The 20,000-nt window shown below is 42.1% G+C and overlaps 1 protein-coding gene across 1 annotated transcript in view; it reads right to left on the bottom strand.

Moving 5' to 3' along the window:
- The window catches only part of LOC143127885 (phospholipid-transporting ATPase ABCA1), a 267,356-nt gene that overhangs the window by 214,588 nt on the left and 32,768 nt on the right, over positions 1-20,000 (bottom strand). Inside the window, exons 3-9 of the mRNA XM_076289598.1 lie at positions 18,745-18,838; positions 15,416-15,557; positions 15,052-15,179; positions 11,671-11,798; positions 9,759-9,956; positions 2,898-2,984; positions 1,004-1,205 (exon numbers count right to left, since the gene is read on the bottom strand). Of these exons, the coding sequence (XP_076145713.1) occupies positions 1,004-1,205; positions 2,898-2,984; positions 9,759-9,956; positions 11,671-11,798; positions 15,052-15,179; positions 15,416-15,557; positions 18,745-18,838 (979 nt within the window). The remainder of the gene's footprint in view (positions 1-1,003; positions 1,206-2,897; positions 2,985-9,758; positions 9,957-11,670; positions 11,799-15,051; positions 15,180-15,415; positions 15,558-18,744; positions 18,839-20,000) is intronic.

Here is a 20,000-nt window from a genome sequence, read left to right on the forward strand (position 1 = left end):
CAAAATGACCATTACGAAAACAGAGGCTCCAGAAGCTGTCTACATATTTAATGGCTTGATTCGAGTCCACTCCAGTCGAATGATTTCCCAGGGGCAGTGGCTACATCCGCGCTCCACACACACAAAAAACACGCTGCACCGCGATTTCCCATTTCCCACAACAATGGCTCTGTGATCGCGACAACCGCCCACGATCATGATTCCTTACATATCTGTGGGGCTTTTGTTAATGGAGGGAGGAGTGGTTATGTGATGAATGTGACTGATGCAGGAGACAGGGCCTTGTGTCGATTAATTTCTGATTGTCTTGTGCAATTCGGTTAAGTTTGGGGATGTCTGGGCGTAGGGTAGGTCTGAGACCTGTCAGATCCAATGCTTTTATCTTGTCAGGATTAAAACGCTGACCTGAATCAAAGATTTATCGCAGTGTTAAAGTGACATAGACAGCCACAGGCCAAAAGTATCTGATAGAGAGGCCCAACGGGTATTGGCTTGGACAAATACGTCAGAAAAAATAACCAAGTCAAATCAATACAGCTTATCGCTATCATTTAATACATATCAATCTGTAACCCTTCTTATTACATTGCATTGCCCTTGCTACATTGTAACTATAATTGAACATAGTGTGACACATTGTGTCAATGTGTGGAAAACAGTGTCTATGAATAATATGATACTTACACAATTCCACATTAACTTAAATCCCAGTTTCAATGTTTATGTAGCATACACATAATACAGCTACCCTGGCTCTGAACCATATCCTTGGTATGGATATAAAGTTTAACCATTTACATTGGCAGACGCTTCTATCTAAAGCAACTTACAGTAGTCATATCACAAGGGCCATCGTTCATCGCCTTGCTCAGAGGCACAATGGTGGAAGCCGGGAATTGAACCCACAACTTTACAGGCTACTACATGCTAGCCCAGCTCCTTAACCACTACGCTACTATTTTCCCCATGACATCCGTGTGCACTTTTCTGAACTTAGACTTACTAGCATTTCTCTGAGTTGGCTGCTGGCTACTGCTGTCCTTCCGCTCATTCATCGGCCATGAACTGGACCTGGCTTGAGTGGACTTGGTGGAGTTGGAGTCAGGGCTTGGCCCACACAGCAGTGCAGTTAGGTCGCTGAAGGTGTTATTTCTAAAGTCTACACCATCAGTCACACTTAGCAGAGTCCTCTGAGTCCTCAGCATCTGTTGGATTACATTGCATTGCATTGCATTTGGCTGACATTTTATTTACTTACAACATAGTAAACAGTTTAAAGCTTTTTAAAACAATTCTCCCAACAATTCTAGAGCAATTTAAAACAATTTAAAAGGTAGAGTACAATAAGAAAAGTGCATCAGTGAGTGCTGTTTTTATACAGTTAAGTGCCAGTTGGTCAGATGATAAGTGCTAGAATTAAAAGGCTAGTTGTACGTAGTGCTACGAGAGGAGATATTCTCTGAAAAGCAGGGTTTTTTGAAGATGGAGAGGGGGTAACACTTCATTTTAATGTGTCGCTGTTACAGTGTACTTACCTAATTAGGTACAGTGGTACAACCTGTGTAACAACATGTACTATCAGGTACTTGCATTATGTATTTGTGGGTACCTACATATAGTTATTACATTGTAATACTGAGTGCTTTTACAAAACTTAGCCAATTTGCCTAAATTTCCATCAGAGGCAAAGAGCTGACCTGAGACCTGCTGGATGGGGTAAATCGGGTCATGATAGATTTGATATACAAAGCATGCTTAGCTCCAGTCAAGGCCTCATTATCTTCAGTGTACATGTAACAGCTGTGCTGCTACAACCTTGTTACTCTTTGATACAGTGGAATAAACTGGAACAGGCCTTGTCTTGGAACAGGTCTACTAATTCACATGTACTGTGTGGTGTAACAGCAGACACGTTTCAACACATCAATTACAGGATGCATAACATCATTGACAGGATGGATATATGTAGATGTACAGTAAGTACTTAACTGGTACACACAACATACATGTAATATGTAATTGTAAGTACTTAACTGGTACACTTCATTTTAATGGGTTTATGCCACTGTATCAAAGAGCAATAAGTGTGTACCAACACAGTTGATATATGTACTATGTAGTGAATTAGTAGACCTGTTCCAAGACATCGAAGACATAACATACATGCCACATGTACATGTAAGTAATTAACTGGTACACTTAATAGGTTTATTCCACTGTATCAAAGAGTAACAAGGTTGTAGCAGCACAGCTGTTACATGTACACTGAAGACAATGAGGCCTTGACTGGAGCTAAGAATGCTTTGTATATCAAATCTATCATGACCAGATTTACCCCATCCAGCAGGTCAGCTCTTTGCCTCTGATGAAAATTTAGGCAAATTGGCAAAGTTTTGTAAAAGCACTCAGTATTACAATGTAACAACTATATGTAGGTACCCACAAATACATAATGCAAGTACAATGATAGTACCTGATAGTATATGTTGTTACACAGGTTGTACCACTGTACCTAATAAGGTAGGTACACTGTAAAAGCGACACATTAAAATAAAGTGTTACCACAACATGAACAACAACATAATACCACCACATAATCTCTTCTCTGAGACAATAACAACACCATGGCAGCAACTATATTGTATACATCAAAACACCGGCGCTTCATATTGGGGCTCATTTGATCTAATTCCAGCCTCATTTTCATACAGCCTCGGCGGAGACTGGGAAATGGCCTGTAATTGGGAGCAGGTGTCTCGCCTCTGAAATGTGATATCTCGCCTTTATTGGGCCGACATTCAAATTCAAACACACTCCACCACACGAGTGAGAGAGCGAGTGGGAGGGAGGGAGGGATGGAGGGAGGGAGGGAGGGACTGATGGAGGGTGAGACAAACCTGGTCTACCAGAGGAGCCACGTCTGTCACCATTTGGCTGTAGAGCTCGACACTCTCTGCAGGGTTCAGGCCCAGCGCTGTGGGAAGCTGTAAGGGAAGAAGAGGAAGTAGAAGAGAAAGTGGCAAGTCAAATTTAGGGTTTACATTTGCGCTGCAAAGATTTGAAGTTCAAGCATTAACATTAAATGGCTCGCCATGGAGGTCTTTCAAAGTTAGAGCACCAACATATGTTTAGCCAGATGTTTGATAAATCAACTTGATGTTTGCCAGTCTATTGAAACGCACTGCCTACGAGTCTAGTGCTAAACATGATCATGAAAGACCCCTCAGTGTAAGTAGTGTCTAGATAAACTGGAGGAGTAGCATAAGCAAACACATTTTCTATGAACATTTTTGTGGACAATCCAAACTGTAACACAACTCTAAACACAACCATTGATGAAAAGCTGTTTGAGAGCATTCACCAACATTTGTTTACAGTTGTTTGGACTCAGAAAATAAAATATGAGTGTGTGAATGTGTGCTAAATGACTACATTCATTGTAAATAATTATATGAAAGTGCACCATACAACTGTTTCTAACTGGACAGGGTCCTTTTTAGGAATGGTAAGTTTATCTGTATGCAAGATAACAAATTCACACAGGCCTTCAGCTACATTTGCATTGTAAAGACAATTTGAAGTATTTACTTCCAAGGTCATTACTCGTACTGAAACACATTGGGCTGAACAAGGACCCGAGGTGGGTGAAATAACACATTTTGAAGCCACCAGTGCCTTTGTGTCAAGCTTAAAGAGACGTATATGGCAAAGAAATGAACTTACTCTAACCTTGAGAAAACTAAAATACTTCATAACATTTCCTGAATAGAGGGGGTGGGGTGGGTTGGGGGGTAGTGGGGTGTGTTCGGGGGAGAAAAAAAGGACCAAGAAGAGTTTGTGAAGGAAGGAGAACTCCCGAGTCGCTGATGAGGAGAGAAAAAAAAACCTGAAGAGAAGAGTCTTTTCTACAAACTCAAGGAGATGTCATTTGCAGAAAAAAATGTAGCCCAGCAATTTCTCCTCCGAAACCACCCACCCACCCTCGTCCCTCTCCCTCTGCCTCTCTCCACTCTCACTGCATCCTGAGTGCATTCATTTGGGCCCAATTTTGCCCTTGGCATCAAGGCACAAGGAGGCGAAAGTGGACCCAATAGACACCATGGACCCCCCCTCTCCCCTTACCAATTCACCACCAGTGGAGGTGGAGGGGCAGGCTTTAAGTGCTAATACACTGAAAAGGACGACGCTGTTAGGTGGTGTGTGTAGGTGTGGTGATGGTGTGAGTGTGTGTGTGTGTGTGTGTGTGTGTGTGTGTGTGTGTGTGTGTGTGTGTGTGTGTGTGTGTGGTATGATTTGCATTAAGAGGTGATACTAGACCCCGGGTACTTCACACGCTCACTGAGCTAAAGTGCTTTAGAGGAGACGTAAGTGAGATGCTTACACTCTCCATACACACACACACACGCACGCACACACACACACACACACACACACACACACACACACACACACACACACACACACACACATACACACACACAATGGTCGCCGCCGTCCCCCTCAATCCTTCAGCACCTGCTCGTCTCAATGACAGCCTAGTGCCCTAATGGCGATATAAAGAGAAGCTCTAATTGAAACCAGGGGTCCTACAACATTGGGCTTAAGTGTGTCATTGACGTGTGGGCACCGCCATATTTTATTATTAGCATGACAAGTCATTGTCAGTCTGCGGAATACAGAGGGTAAATCACTTACTAAGCGGCGAGGAGTGGAAGATGGCCTGTTTCATCATCGCCAAGCCAAGGAGAGTGTCTGGAAATGTTAAGACGGGCTGGAGGCAGCAGACAGTGTTCCAGTTTTTTGGAAGTATTGTGTACATAATAGTTATTTGTAAGTATTGTGTTTACTTACCCTGCTGCCAGTTAAAATAAACCAGCGAGATAAGAAGAATTTCTTGGAGTGCGACCAATCTTTGATTTTCTGTAAATTTCCTGGATCACGCACCCACAGAAAACGGGAGAGCGTGGTGTTTGCAAAAAAAGTATTTTGTTTAAAATATATTTTGGGGCTTGTCTATTAGACAGGACGACAAAGAGAGTGACAGGAAGCGAGTGGGACCCGAGTCCCAAGACCAAAGACTGACTTGAACCCGGGTTGCCCTGTGCACTTGGACCCGTGCGGTATGAACCTGGGTTCCCATGGGCACTTGGACCCTAAAGGGCCAATCACACCAAGAATGATAACGATAACTATAACCATAACCATAACGATAAAAGCGTCCACACTGAACAACAATAAACATAGTCTCTCCTTGTGGTAATGAATGTGACGGCTAACATTTAATGGGTTGGCTATTAGCTTTTTATCATTCTCAAAATCACTCTGAAAGTGATCCCCAACGATATCGTTCTTCATGTCGTTGGCGTCATTCATATTAACAAGAACGATATTTGTTTATAGTTACCGTTATTGTTATCGTTCTTGGTGTGAATGACCCTTAAGTGCGGTATGAACCCGGCTTTCCAGGGGCACTTGGACCCTAATGCGGTATGAACCTGGTATGAATAGCCAAGGATAGACATTAACATTTGGGGTTGATCACAGTATACCCACTACAGCTAACTACTACATCACTCCACTACAGCTAACTAGACTACACCACTCATTTCTAACACTTGCTATTCAAGAGACATTTTAGTACTGAGAAAACATCTGATGAGTGTTATTGCACAGTAATAGATACAGATAAAATTGTGGCTTCAATTGTGTCACTGTGACAGAGAAATAACAATGTACATATTGTAAACCAATGTCATACCCAGTATACAGCCATTTGGGTGAACTGGGCAAGGCCATAATCATACTGTAGTTCAATGGAGACATGTCCACCCCAATATTCAAGTATGCTCTTAGTGATAACATATGCATTTCATTCCTCCAAAGGACACGTTCAAACTAGGCATATTTTTCTCAGCTGTTTTTTGACAGTTGACCAATCACAAGCGGATAACCGAGACCTGTCGTTTAAGACGATTCCAGCTTGTTTTTTGGAACAAATACGATGGCAGATTTTTTTAAAACTTAAAAAAAGCGGTCTGAACAACTTATCTTGTCAGAAAAAGAAACCATGTCTGAATGTAGTCTAAGAACAATGATGTTCCATTGCCATTCCCCGCAGCTTTAGGCTGTATTGCAGTAGGTGCAGCTAGTCTAGATTTTAAAACCAAACAAGCACAGCCACTCTCTGACTGACTTTGACCGGACCTGACCCAGCTTTTGCACTCCAAATGCACTCCATCTCAACGTCGGTCCACCACTCCAGAACCAACCACAGCTGCTAAATGCTGTGGTAAGCCCTACTTTGAGCCTGTTTTACTGTGTCTCTCTCTCTCTATCTTTCTTTTTACCCCATTTCTCAGTTTGCTTCTGGCCTTATCACTTTATCCTCATTCCCCCAACCCCCCCAGTTCTTCATCGTCCTGTCTCGTCCACTTCTTCTTCCTACACACACACAGGACTCTATAGTGGCAAACCCTCTGGGCTTTGGGGGTTTAATGCTGTTTTCATCCCTCTCTCTGTCGTCTTCAACTCTCTCTCCACCCCTCTTTCTCTATACTTCTCTCTCCCCCCAATCTTCCTTTCTCTCTCTGAACTTGCACTGCCTTCATTATCTATTTATGACACTGGTTGTCTTGTGTACTATCTCTCAAAGTAAAAACACAGAAATCCATTGCTCTTACACACACACACACACACACACACACACACACACACACACACACACACACACACACACACACACACGCACACACACACACACACACACACACACACACACCATCCTCACAAGTCACCAGAGTACACACGAGAGGCATGGAGATGAAAGTTTCGGATTAACAAACTTAGCTTTGCCCCGGTCACTCTTCCCCGTGTCCCAGAAGACCCACAGATGCAAATAGCACTCCGAGGGCGCTTCCACAACAGCCCACAAAGGGAAAAAATCCTCTTCCAACCATAGCATTCGTCATACTACACATACTGAAGTGCAGTGTAGACTCATGGCGCTACAGTAAATGGACGGCATGTACTCTATTCAATTTCTCCGAGCGCATGGAGCACTTTAATATGGCGAATAGCCTTGCCAAAGAACACATGGGCAGGGTCAAGAGGAGCCAGGCTCCAACCAACAACAAAGACTCCTCTGATGAGTCACTGCCACTCCTCTCTGGCCAGTAAGAGCGCATTCAGTGCAGGTACAGACCTACCGTAATTTCCCAACTATTGGCCGAGGTTTATACATTGATTTTGCTAAATTTCTAAAGCTATGATTCCTATTAGGGTTAATACATGGGGGGCAGTTAATATGGTATTAATATGGTTTTGTTTTCTTAACTTGCATAAAACACTGTCCTGCGGTTTATACACAATGCGGGTAATATACAGGAAATTACTGTAATACCCGAGGGTCTGATGTGTTTTCATAATTTTCACAATCTAAATGTTTGCCATAGAGAGAGAGATGTGGAGGAGAATGACAAATACGTAACGGCACAAACAGCTGAGGACTCATACAACTCCCCTGTAATACTGTCAAGAAAAATGGTGGCTATTGCCTTGTCATTTCATACAGTAACATAAATTATGAATGTGAGTATCCAGGATGCAAATGACAACAGTGAGTAAATCAACTGCTTATGGTTAGCTGTTAGAGATTTGGTAACAAGAAACATTCGTAACTGACTTTCAACATGTTCTTAGACACCCCTTTAGGGTCAAAGCAAGATGTTTGGATGTCTGACAAATGCAGAGATCATAGTGTCTGAGATGGGGCCTGTCATAGAATGTTTGATATTAAGATGGCCTGTAAATATAGCTATGCATGTATACACACACTCACCCACCCACACACACACACACACACACACACACACACACACACTCACACAGAGAGGCAGCAGGCATGCACACACACTATCTCTCTCTCTCTCTCTCTCTCTCTCTCTCTCTCTCTCTTACACACACACACACACACACACACACACACACACATACACACCAGATACAAACTCACTGAGGTAATGTCGGAGACATGACCCATTATTGTTTCCCATCTCCTCTCGGAACACGCTGATGTCCTCCACTTTGTTCCAAGTTCTTATCTGATATGTAAATGCCCCTGCTTTACATGTCACAAGATCTTTCTAATTAAGACACAATGACAGGCTCATTATTCAAATGATTTCATATTAGATCAAGGGGGCAGACATATCACTTCAGGCCAGGGCACTCTAGTCAGGGCTGTCTGTCTTAACAGCAGCATCTGCTGAGTTTAGCATTACACATCCTTTACCTGAGGGAGATGCATCTTGGGTATTCCCACAGGGAACCTGTTCACTGTGTTCTAATTCCAAAATAACCCGCTATTGTATTCAAATATAGAGTGCCTGAGATTATACGTTTTAGCGCAGTGTTTTTCATGGTTCCTTATTTGCCTGTGTGTGAGAGAGAGAGAACCTGTCCGGAATACAATTGTTTGTGATTTAAGAAGTGTAGTTTGTAGTATCCATTGTCTTGCTGACTGATGTCTTTTTGTATTAATCTGAATGTAAATGTCATTGAGCATGAATTCAAAGCAGTTAGCCCCAGGGAGAACAAACAACAAACAACATCAGAAGGGGAACCAATCACAATGGGAGAGCAAATCTGCTGAGCCGGAAATCCAGGGTGAGGAGATATCAGCAGATTGGGAGCAGGATTTTTGTTATTTTTTATTTGGCTGACGCTTTTATACAAAGCGACTTACACAAGTCTGTTATTACAATGGCCAGTCTCCGCTGGAGCAACAGGTAAAGTGCCTTTACTTAAGGGCACTAAGGTGGCAGCCAGGAATTGAACCCACAACTTTACTGGCTACTGTATGCTAGCCCTACTCCTTAACCACTACACTACCAAGCACTTGTCCTGATCCAGACACTAATTTGACTCTGATCTGGCCCTGTTCTACCTCTGATCTGGCCCCAGTCTGTGCCTATAATCTTTGCCTAGTTCAAGCATAAGCATCATAAGCAAACGGTTGTGAACGTTTGCAAAGAGTTTCCTGTTTGCCTTGAGTTCTCAACAAACGTTTGTAAACACTTGCAAACTGTTTAAGGGGGTTGTTCTCCATGACCTACAGTGGAGCTAGACGAAGGGATATCTTTAAGATGGGATATACACAATCTTTCAAATTTAACTTTTCAGAGAAAACATATACACCATGTACGTTCGGAGCTGTTTGCCAAATTAGAACGCACCTCTGGTCTAATCAGCTATACTGTATGCTGTAGAAACCATTTCTACGTCAGAGATGATTTACTAGGAACCACATACTTACTAATTTATCAAATTTTAAAATGATAAATCTGTTCCCATATTTCATGATCTATATATTTTTTCTCTTTGGTGGCAAATCACCTTTGTATTTCATCTCCCTTTTAAATCCCTTTAACTTAAGACAAATTTCTTGGAACTGAAAACAAACCATTTGGATAGGTTTCTGATTCCAAGGCCCAGATATGGACAGGTAAAGCCAAATAGAATGTTTGCTCACCGGAGTAGCTTCCAAACTTTAATCAAAAAACAGCAATGTTTAGCCTGAAGAAGTCCCTGTCGGGTCGAAACGTCGCTGTTTTTTAATTAAAGTTTTGGGGGCTACTCCAGTGTGCGTACATTCTCTTTCTCTTCGCTTTACCTTGATGCACCTTCTCCTGCACCTGGCCTTGAAGGGATGTGCACGCAGCCACTCATGGACCATGGACACACGCAGCCTGATAACTCACATTGCGGAGCAGCTTCCTGGGGTCAAGGTTCCGCTGGAAAGCCTCCTGAGTCTGTCGCAGCTGGGCAGAGCTGAGGGAGCAGCTGACGTTCTGGAAGGCGTCCCGCTCGGCATCTGAGCCAAATTCAAGGTACCGCTCGAGCGTTCGGCCCTCACACAGCACTGACCTCAGGTCCTGCTCTGTCGAGAGTTGTGGGACCTGAAGAAGCAAACGAGAGAAGGGAGAGAGGGCTTCATATATGCAGCGTTACAGACAGCATGGACACAGAGTGTGTGTGTGTGTGTGTGTGTGTGTGTGTGTGTGTGTGTGTGTGTGTGTGTGTGTGTGTGGAGAGGGGGGAAGCATTTGAAGGAAGTGTCAGTCTTGTCTGTCACAGACCAAATAATTTTCTTTATTTGTCTAAAAAGCCTCTTCTCATCCAATTAATTCTCTCATACAGACATTGCCTGCTTGCTGTCAAAAATATATAAAAACTATAACAGTATTTTTTTTTCATTTTTCTCCTGGATACACATTTTCCAGCTGCCTACACTTCCTTCCTTATTTCTTCATTATTTAACTTTTATTAAGGACAAGGATTTAACTTTTTTATCAAATATATACAGTCTTCACCCTTCTGGCAAATTAAGGACTTAGTTTGAGGCTGTTTTTATCTGACAGTCTTGAATGTGACCACTTAGTGTTGATGGAAGGCCAACATAGTAGACAGTCATCAAAAGTTTGCAATGGGCGAGAGGGGCTATTGAGCAGGATCATGGAATTAAGATAGCAAGATGAAGATCCAGTCAGTGTCCAACAGGCCAGAGTGAGTATAATTCTGAGTTGAGTATAATTCTGGCTGCTACAGGAAGGCAATGAAGAGTAGCTAAGAGATGAGATGCATGTGTCTTCTTTGGTTGATTGAAGACCAGACGTGCAGCTGCATTTTGAATCATCAGTAATGCTGTCACTATAGAAACAGGTAGGTTAGCTAACCATGCATTGTAATAGTCCAGTTTGGAGAGAACCATGGCAACTGGCCAGCATAAGAAGTTGTGTGGCATATTGTGTTAGATAAAGTTTGATCTTCCCAATATTCTATAGGATAAACTGACATGACAATTCATCAGTTGTGACCCAAGTTACATGACATTTTCGCAAGGGTCATTGAAAAAGATCCAAGCTGTATTAGCTGGGAATACCAGAAGTTCAGTTTTGGAGAGACTGAGTTGAAGGTATTGATCTTCATCCAGATTGAAATGTCCCTTAAGCATGAAGAAATCCAAGCAGAAATAATAGTCATCAGGTGGGAAATACAGGTAAAGTTGAGTATCATCCAAATAACAGCAACAGGCAAGTCCATGGGAGCAAATAATCTCGCCTAGGGAAGTGGTATCAACGGAGAACTGGAAAATGATAATGGCACTGCCCACACACAATCCTCTATTGACATAAACATAATTTAATCTATTATCCGAGGTTTATACATTGATGTTGCACAATTTCTTCAGCTATGAGGTTAATACACAGGACAGTTAATATGGTATTAATATGGTTTTGCTTTTTTTTTTTTATTTGCATAAAACACTGTCCTGCGGTTTATACACAATGTGGCTAATACACAATCTATTTTTTATTTAAAGGAAAATTCCGGTTTTTAGCACTTTGAGTCCCTTTTCTGGTTTGTTTTGGATTAACTAGAGTGGTGGACACCGGAATTTTGATGATTGGTCCTGTCTCGACTTTTCTGACTCGTTTTGAATCGCCTTTGACTGCTCAGGGTGGCTGCCAACAGGCATACTGTAGGCTACTCAAACATGTCCTAAAACAACCCTTAACGTTCGTTTTCAAAACTGTGCAACTCACCGATGATGTTATTCTTGTCTCTGATTCCAGAACAAAGATGATATAAGCGTGTGACTCGATGACTCACCGTGTTGATGCGTACACCTGTCTTCATTAACCTCTGGGCTGCAGAAGCCGGAACGCCGAGCTCTTCTTGCAAAAACACAGTGAAACTTTCATCGTCTCGCAGAAGACTTCTCAGAGGAACCGGTTGACCTATCACATGATGGAGGGCAAACAAATTAGATCAAAAACAAGCTTTCACTTTACAAAGGCTAAATTCATTATCGACATTCTTTCTACTTTCCCTCATCTTTGCTTTCATATTTTGCAAGGGAACGACCTGGTCTCTGAAATGAATTTCAGGACGAGCATAAAGGGCTCAAATGAATACCCTGACTATTAATCCAATCTACTTAAACAAGACAACCCATTTCACATTATGTAAAAAGATTAAAGGAATAAATGTCTTATGTGGAGTTCTCTAGTTGAGAATAGCAAATAGCAAAAAAATGTGGAAAAAAAAAACATCCTTGTGAAGTAATGTTGAAAACGCATATGCTCTGTATTGTCCAGATAGATACACAAAAGTTAGCATGCAAACCAGCTAGTGCCTGACTGGCTCCCTTGTAATACCTCATGTGGACACTGTAGTACTGTACTTAAATACAGTGCAAGTGGTTGCATTTAAGGGCGTGCTCACACTGGGCAAGGTTCACTTGTACCGTGCTGGAGTGCGGTTCTCTTCCGTTCTTGGTCAGCACTCACACTACCCGGGCAGGGTTGAGCTGCTGTGCTCTAGAATCTTTGCATAGGGGCGATCATAATGCCCAACTGTACCGTGCCCGAGTCCACCTCCTCAAGCTGACCCGGGCATAGATCAGTGTACCGTGCCCGGGTACAGTTCGGAACGATCACTGGTCAAACGAAATGGCGTTTTACAAACGGAAGTTCGGGAGGAGCGTGACGGAATTTGCCACGCCTCCTTCTTCAATCAGTCAGGTTATTTATTTCGCAGTCTACCTGCCGAAGTTGCAGCATCGGTGTTACTCCGCTCGCAACCCACCACCTCCCCTTACGCCTCCCGTCTTCCATAGTTAAAGAATAAGGGGGTGTATGGCGGAATCCTGCCCGACTCCTGCCTGCGCAGTCGACTCCGGCACGATTCCGCGAAGCCCTTCAGGACCATGGCCAGAGACCTCGCCAAACATGCTTTCTATTATGCTTTTATGTATTATGCTTTTATGTCTTTATGCAAATTCAGGAATGTGAACTAGTGAACTGGACTTTGGGGGTCAAACGTATAAATGGAATAGTGTTACGCCCTAAGTCATCTCAAGTTGACTACATACTGTAGCTCCTTTAAACTGAGCATTTCTGGCTGACAGCCATACGGTTATGTAATTTGACAGTTTATGACCATATGGTAGGCTGAATACAACCAAAGACATCTTGCCAGAGTGATCACCAATGTGTGAGGGTTTGAGTGTGAAAGAGGGGATCTGGAGCTGTCTGTACTGTGGACATGTATTAGGCTACTAATGACCATTTATGCCTAATTAAATGCACATCATCTTTCCCTGGGAATGCTGTTATCTCATAGACAAGCATGAAAGCCAATTGAGTGTTGAGCAGTCTCTCTATGCCCCCGACCATACTTTCCGCTCTCTGCCAAATCCATGTTGATGTCATGGTCTTATTCTGATAGCACTGGAGGAGACAGAAGCTGGGGTTGTGAAGAGAGCAGACTCTCACTACGATACAGTTTCCCATTTTGACGTGAGACATTTGGGGCAGCCGTGGCCTACTGGTTATGGCTTCGGACTTGTAACCGGAGGGTTGTCGGTTTGAACCCCGACCAGTAGGAACGGCTGAAGTAGATAGATAGATAGATAGATAGATACTTTATTGATCCCCAAGGGGAAATTCAAGGACCCTTGAGCAAGGCACTGCTCCCCGAGCGCCGATGTAGCAGGCAGCTCACTGCATCGGGATTAGTGTGTGCTTCACCTCACTGTGTGCTGAGTGTCTTTCACTAATTCACCGATTGGGATGAATGCAGAGACCAAATTTCCCTCACAGGATCAAAAGAGTATATATACTTTTACTTATATACAGTACATTCCTATAAAGTTCTGGAATGCTTAGGAGTTTGTGTACTATGTGGAATTCTGGAGCAGTTTTTCCTCCATGGCACTCTTCCCATTGACTTGCACATTAATTAATAAAGTGTCATACATTATACAAAGTGGTATTGCAAGACAGCTGGTCCAGAACTAGCTTGTTTGCATGCTAACTCCAGTCGATATCAGGACCACAATTTATTTAGTAGGCCGATTTCAAAACCATCATTAAAGTGTTTCTATGAATCTGCAAATGGCATACTGGTCCTTGATGATGGCCACCATCTTATCAAACAGTCCTATAATGTATTTATTGATCTCCATTTTGACCACTCCAGTCACTACTTAGCTAGGGGGGCATTAGCATCTACTGTACCTGTGAGGCCCCCAATCAACGACAACAAAGAAGTCCTAGCAGGTGCCCACTGATAGTAAGTACCCACTGAGCCACATGTTAGGGTCAGGGCCTGAGAAAAATTGTCCCTCTGCTGAACTCTCCCATTTGTGGAGACGATTAAAGCGCCCACTTCTTATTCCTTTTAATTACTTGGAAAGACCATACCAGCAGGCTCACCTTTTGCGTTTCTGGGCTTTGATATCACCGCATCTCTGGTCTGGTTTGTCTAATGACCTTTCCCTCTCGCGCTGGCTCATTCAGTTTTGCGTTAATTACACAGGGCCTTAGATCTTTTGATGGATTTAATCTTGTATGTTAGCAGCGTGACCCTCAGATGCTCAGTTCGCTCTCTCCCCTCCCACTTGTCTTGTAATTGGCTTCGTTGATGGCCTCAATGGTGACAATGTTTAGGCTTTCTTGTGTGGCTATTTGCAAATGAGACTCTCTCTAAGATTAGACTGCCACACAGACACAAGTTGTAAAGATGAGAGGAAAATCATCCTCGGTCATGGGGCAGTTGTCTGGTAAATTACCATGAAGAATCTTTTTTTGTCAGCATATCCTAAAGAATATTGGGTCCCACCCAAATATGAAGATTAGGGGGTGTTTATATAATTTGTAAAATGACAAGTGATGAACTTGGCTGTCTGATCTGGATTGGGTGTGACATGGGTTGTGTTATTAACAATGAAGACCAGCATACTATGTAAAAAATGACTGAGGTTACAGAAACCATTCAATTTAATGGAAGATGCTGTTTTGTGTTCTCTTATATTAATCATATAATAATCTTAAATAAAAACTCAGCTTGTTTTTTTAGTATCCTAAGTAAACATCAACATCAAACATCAATGTCCTTGACTACATTTCAAGGAGACACTGTTGTGACAATTTCCTCTGACAGCAATGAGTAATATGAAATTATATGTCATTATGTTGTGCATCGTACCATTTTCAAGGTCAGCATTTTCAAGAATGGAAGACCACTGGCCAAGATCGTCCGATAGCTGTTTGACCTTCACTGGGGAGAGTCCGGCGGACAGTAGTGTCTGCAGTTCGATTAACATCCCCGCAATTCTGCAGCAGACATAAGACAGGATAAGTGAAGAAAACTAATACATGGACGTAACTGGGTGACCTTTCCAAACCTACCCAGCTTAAATCTTTAACAGCAAATGAGATCCATGAAGACAAGACAGAGTTTTAAGTCATGACAAATGAGAGGCTATGCACCGTGGATGAGGTTATTTAGTCACAGCTCCATGGGCAAAACGTGCAAGGTGAGAATAGATCATGACTGGGAAAGCACATACATGGAGGAGTTGAAATTGTTGACTTGTCCAGGGGTCTCTCCAGGTGTGGGGCTGTTAACACAGGGGTTGTCAAGGTTACACATGAGGCCTTGAAGCCATGGCAACACTCCGGCAGAAGGCATAGCTTTGTTGGGGTAATAACCTGAGGACGAAAAAAAAAAAAAAAAACAATTTACACATTGATTTATTTCAGGATTCCTGCACATTCAGCTATTAGAAGGCATCCTCCATGTCTCTGTGTCAGTGAGTGTGAATGACTCACTCCTCATATGCTGCAACTGAAATAATGTAGGCTACGTAAACTTGGGCTAATGGACGACGCAGCGTTTGATTCTTTGGTTTGGTTCCTTGGTTCTTTGGTTTATCTATCTATCTGGTTCACATAAATAAATGCACGTTCGAGGTGGTAATACGGCCCGACGCGCCAGTGGAGCTGTGAACCGAACCTTGTGGAGTCCATTATCCCGCTTATACCACTGTTGCCATTTGGGTTGTGTTCATTTGCTGTTATAATTTAAACGCTTTAATCACTAAAACTGTCTTGTTTGTAGAAATACTTCTTTCTGCCACATATCAACTCATTGCTCAACTTGCAGGACAAACTGACATTATTAGTTCTAAATGGATGGTCGTTAGTTCCATCCCTCGTTGTCTGATGACAATGGGAAATTCAACCAAGCAGTGGTATAAATATTTTTAATCCAAGACATAATGGCAAACATGCAGAGAGACCGATCAGCAGAAGAGAGAATAGGTGGCAGTGGAAAAATTGTCAGGGTCTAAATATGCTTCATTGTTTTTTAGAAATCCCTCTGATAAGCTACTCAGAGTGGACCTAAATCAATGAGAAAGTTCACCAAACACTATTAAAATGAGTTTGTGAAAAAAGAAATGTAATAGTATATAAAAGTATATAATATGTTATTGCAGTAGTAATGAGAACTGGTGGAAAACTGGCAGTCAACCTTCAGGGGAGGCATGCAAAAATGTGACCTACATAAACCCAAACACAGATAAAAGCCTTGCTCACATGCATGCTCGTTTAAATAGTGTTGCCCATGGCTAGTGATGGGGACAAGACCGCATATGCCGAGTCCGAGACAAGACCGAGTCTTTGAAGGGTCGAGACAGAGTCGAGACCGAGTCCGTTGGTTTTCAAATACAGTCGAGTCCGAGTCAAGACCGAGTCTTTGAGGAAGCAAGTCCGAGTCGAGACCGAGTCCTTTAGGAGTCGAGACCGAGTCGAGACCAAGACCATGAAAACATGTCAGTTTTCCTATTGATTTAATATCACCCCAATTAATAATCAACAGTTAGGCCCAGGCTTGGAATTTCACCAGTTTAGGGGCAAGGCCACTTGGCCTTCAGTTGGGCATATTTGGTGGGGGGCACAAAGGCCACATGTCAGGGCACAAGGCCAAAGTTAACTGTACAGTAGTAGGCTATAAAAATAATCAAAGTTGTATTTAGCCTATTCACAGCAGAAGACCTGCATCACTGTATGAAACATTACAAAAATATGAAACATGACATATTACATAGAACTGTAAATCATCTGATCATCTAATATTTAAATGTCTAGGCTATATTTAATATTTATATTTATTTTATATTTGGCCTGTTATGGAATCATGTATTGAACAATTTAAGCACAGCTCAGCTTTAAGAAACTCAAATAGCCTAGATGCATGCTTAGCATTTTTTGATCATTAAGACTCCTTTCACAAACTCTTACTCAGCTGTATATCCTCTGATTTTAATATTTACCTATATCTAGGCAATATTTGTAACATTTATTTTGCATTTGGCCTGTTATGAAATCATGAAGAACGATTTAAACACATTTTGCAACCTAAAGACCAAAGTTGGAGACATGAATGTAGACCTTGCTGCAGATTACATTTTTAATTTAACCGGAATACTCTGGAACGGCTTACTGTACAGGGGACTGCTTTATTTCTGGTAAGGTCTGCTGTTTATTCTGATATATGGTTTGTCATGTGTTGAACTAAGGGTTTGTGAAGTATTCCACCGAGATGAATGGGTAGGGGAGATGGGTATAGCACCTTATGTAGACGTTATGATTAAATTTAATTATATTATTTACTTTTCTCGCGAACCGTTCACCACAGCAATTAGCGGCTAACATCGTTTAAAAGCTGAGAAAAAGCTCTTTCATGTGATGTGATACATGTGTCTGTGTGATGAGTAGGCTTAACGATTGCGAGTATTTCAACTGAGAAGAATAGGTGAGTTTGGACGCACTTTCTGTCTTGCCATGCGCTGTCATTTTCTCCACTGTGTAAGACTGAATTAGTTTGCGCTGTGATGCTAAGATTATTTTGACAGGCTATAGGCTAAATAAAAATCGCTATTAAACGGACGCAAAGCAGAATATTGAAAGAAGGGGGCCAACGCAAGGCCAACGCAAGGGGCAAAGACGTGGCCGCCGTGAAATTTCATTTTCATTTTTTTTTATATGAACCTAAAAAAATGCGCTGGTCTCGAGGACTCGGTCTGAAATTACGAGTCCTTCTCCTCCCACTGTGGTCCGAGACCGAGTCAAGACCGAGTCTTTGAAGGAACAAGTCCGAGTCGAGTCCGAGAAAGCAGAAATCGGTCTCGAGACCGGTCTCTGCCCATGGCCTCATAAATTGACCACATTTCAACAAACTAAAACTTTCACCATGCTGTGAGAGCTTTTTTCCTGTGTATAGTCCTAAGTCTAGGTGGCTAGCAGAACGACAGGTGTGTTTATTTGTCCCTCAATTGAAGAATATACCAGATGCTACCAGTTTTTCCAGCCTATAAAACATGCTTCAAAAAGAGGACATTTTTGGTATTTTGGTATACTGTCTCTTTAACGTTATCATGAAAATGTTTGCTGGCTCTGAGAAAACAAACAAAAAAAAAAAACTTTATAACTGACATAGTATCAGAGCTTGAAAGACAGCAACAGCAAAATAACTAGGCAGATAGACAGGTGTTGATATGTAAACATAATTATGACATAATTTGATATGAATATGTGGTGGTGTGGTATGCCTTCAGAGAAATAACTCCAAGATCTGGTTTTATTTGAAATTCAGGATACATGTATAAATGTACTCATTCTTAATTCCATTTATTATTATTGTGGGAACATTTTTACCCTGAGTGAGTTGCACTATGAGTGAATCATAAACTGTATTCTACAAATATTTGGGAATGTGAGTGGAGTGTGTGCAATGTTATTGTGTCATTCCTGATATCCAGGTGATCTCATTTGGACAACAGAAACAAACCCAATGCTATTGGGGTCATTTAAAATGTCAATATGAAGCACTTACATTGGCCTTTGTAGATGGGCTGAGTGGTCGATCTGACCCAGACCAGGATGAAGAAGAGGAACAGGGGCCATATCACCTCCACAACCAGCCTCACCTGCACACAGACACACACACACACATACACACACACACACACACACACACACACACACACACACACACACACACACACACACACACACACACACACACACACACAATGGAGAGAAGAAAGAGTTAGAGCAGACACACCTGCAAGTAGGCAAAAAAGCTAACAACACATTAATATTTACAATAAAGTTACAGATCAAAAGCTAGCATTTAGAATCCAAAGCTATTTAATACACAGACATACTGTACTGTACGTTTGTATCAGACTGGGCCCTAGTAATCTACATGGATTTGAAGCATCAGATGAAGATGGGTTTAGGGTGTATCTGAATCCTCTTTTACTATTTTGACAGTGGGAGAAACGGTCTCCACACCAGACAGGCGCTTGGTTGAAAACTTTGTGAAATACATAGTGCATCTCATGGCCTCGTAAATTGGCCACATTTCAACAAACTAAAACTTTCACCATAGCTTGAATTTCACCCCAATTTATACCCTTAATATAATTCTTACAGTTAATCAAGGTTTATTTAGGCAGACCTTCACACAGGTCATACATTCACCTTCATGGTTATTTGTGTGGTAGAGACTCAAAAAAGCAGCATTGGGAACCCAGATGGGGTAAACAAGCTTCATTGTCCTTTTGGATGCAACTTCATTTATAGATAGTCAAATGAGTATTTATGTATAGACTATTCAAAAAGATATATGGTATTTTAGGCCCCCACTGTCGACTTCAAGGCAGCCCTGCCTGGAAGGAGCTGGTAGGGTTAGGCAAGGGTTAAGGTAAGAGTTAGGGGTAAGGTTTGGATTAGGTGCCTTGAAGTCGACAATGGCAGCACTGCCTTGAAGTTGATGGCGAGGCCCAAAAGACCATCAAGCATCCAAAAAAAAGATCCTAAAAGAACCCAGCAAAAAAACACAAGCTTCCTGAGCACAATACCGATTGATCTGCTGATAACGTCTGTGACCTTCCTCTAAAGGAATAAAAATCTTGTTTATTGCAGTCCCAATGTTCTATTTTTATCACTAATTCACCCAAAACCACCCACCCCTTTTTTGTGTTGATGTCCTTCTATGAATCTGTGTGTGTGTGTGTGTGTGTGTGTGTGTGTGTGTGTGTGTGTGTGTGTGTGTGTGTGTGTGTGTGTGTGTGTGCCGCTTCA

Source organism: Alosa pseudoharengus, unplaced genomic scaffold (genome assembly GCF_046254945.1).
Source record: "Alosa pseudoharengus isolate Yale_2024_CS ecotype anadromous, Long Island Sound unplaced genomic scaffold, YU_APseudo_1.1 YU_APseudo_1.1_scf_17, whole genome shotgun sequence".
NCBI lineage: Eukaryota > Metazoa > Chordata > Actinopteri > Clupeiformes > Clupeidae > Alosa > Alosa pseudoharengus.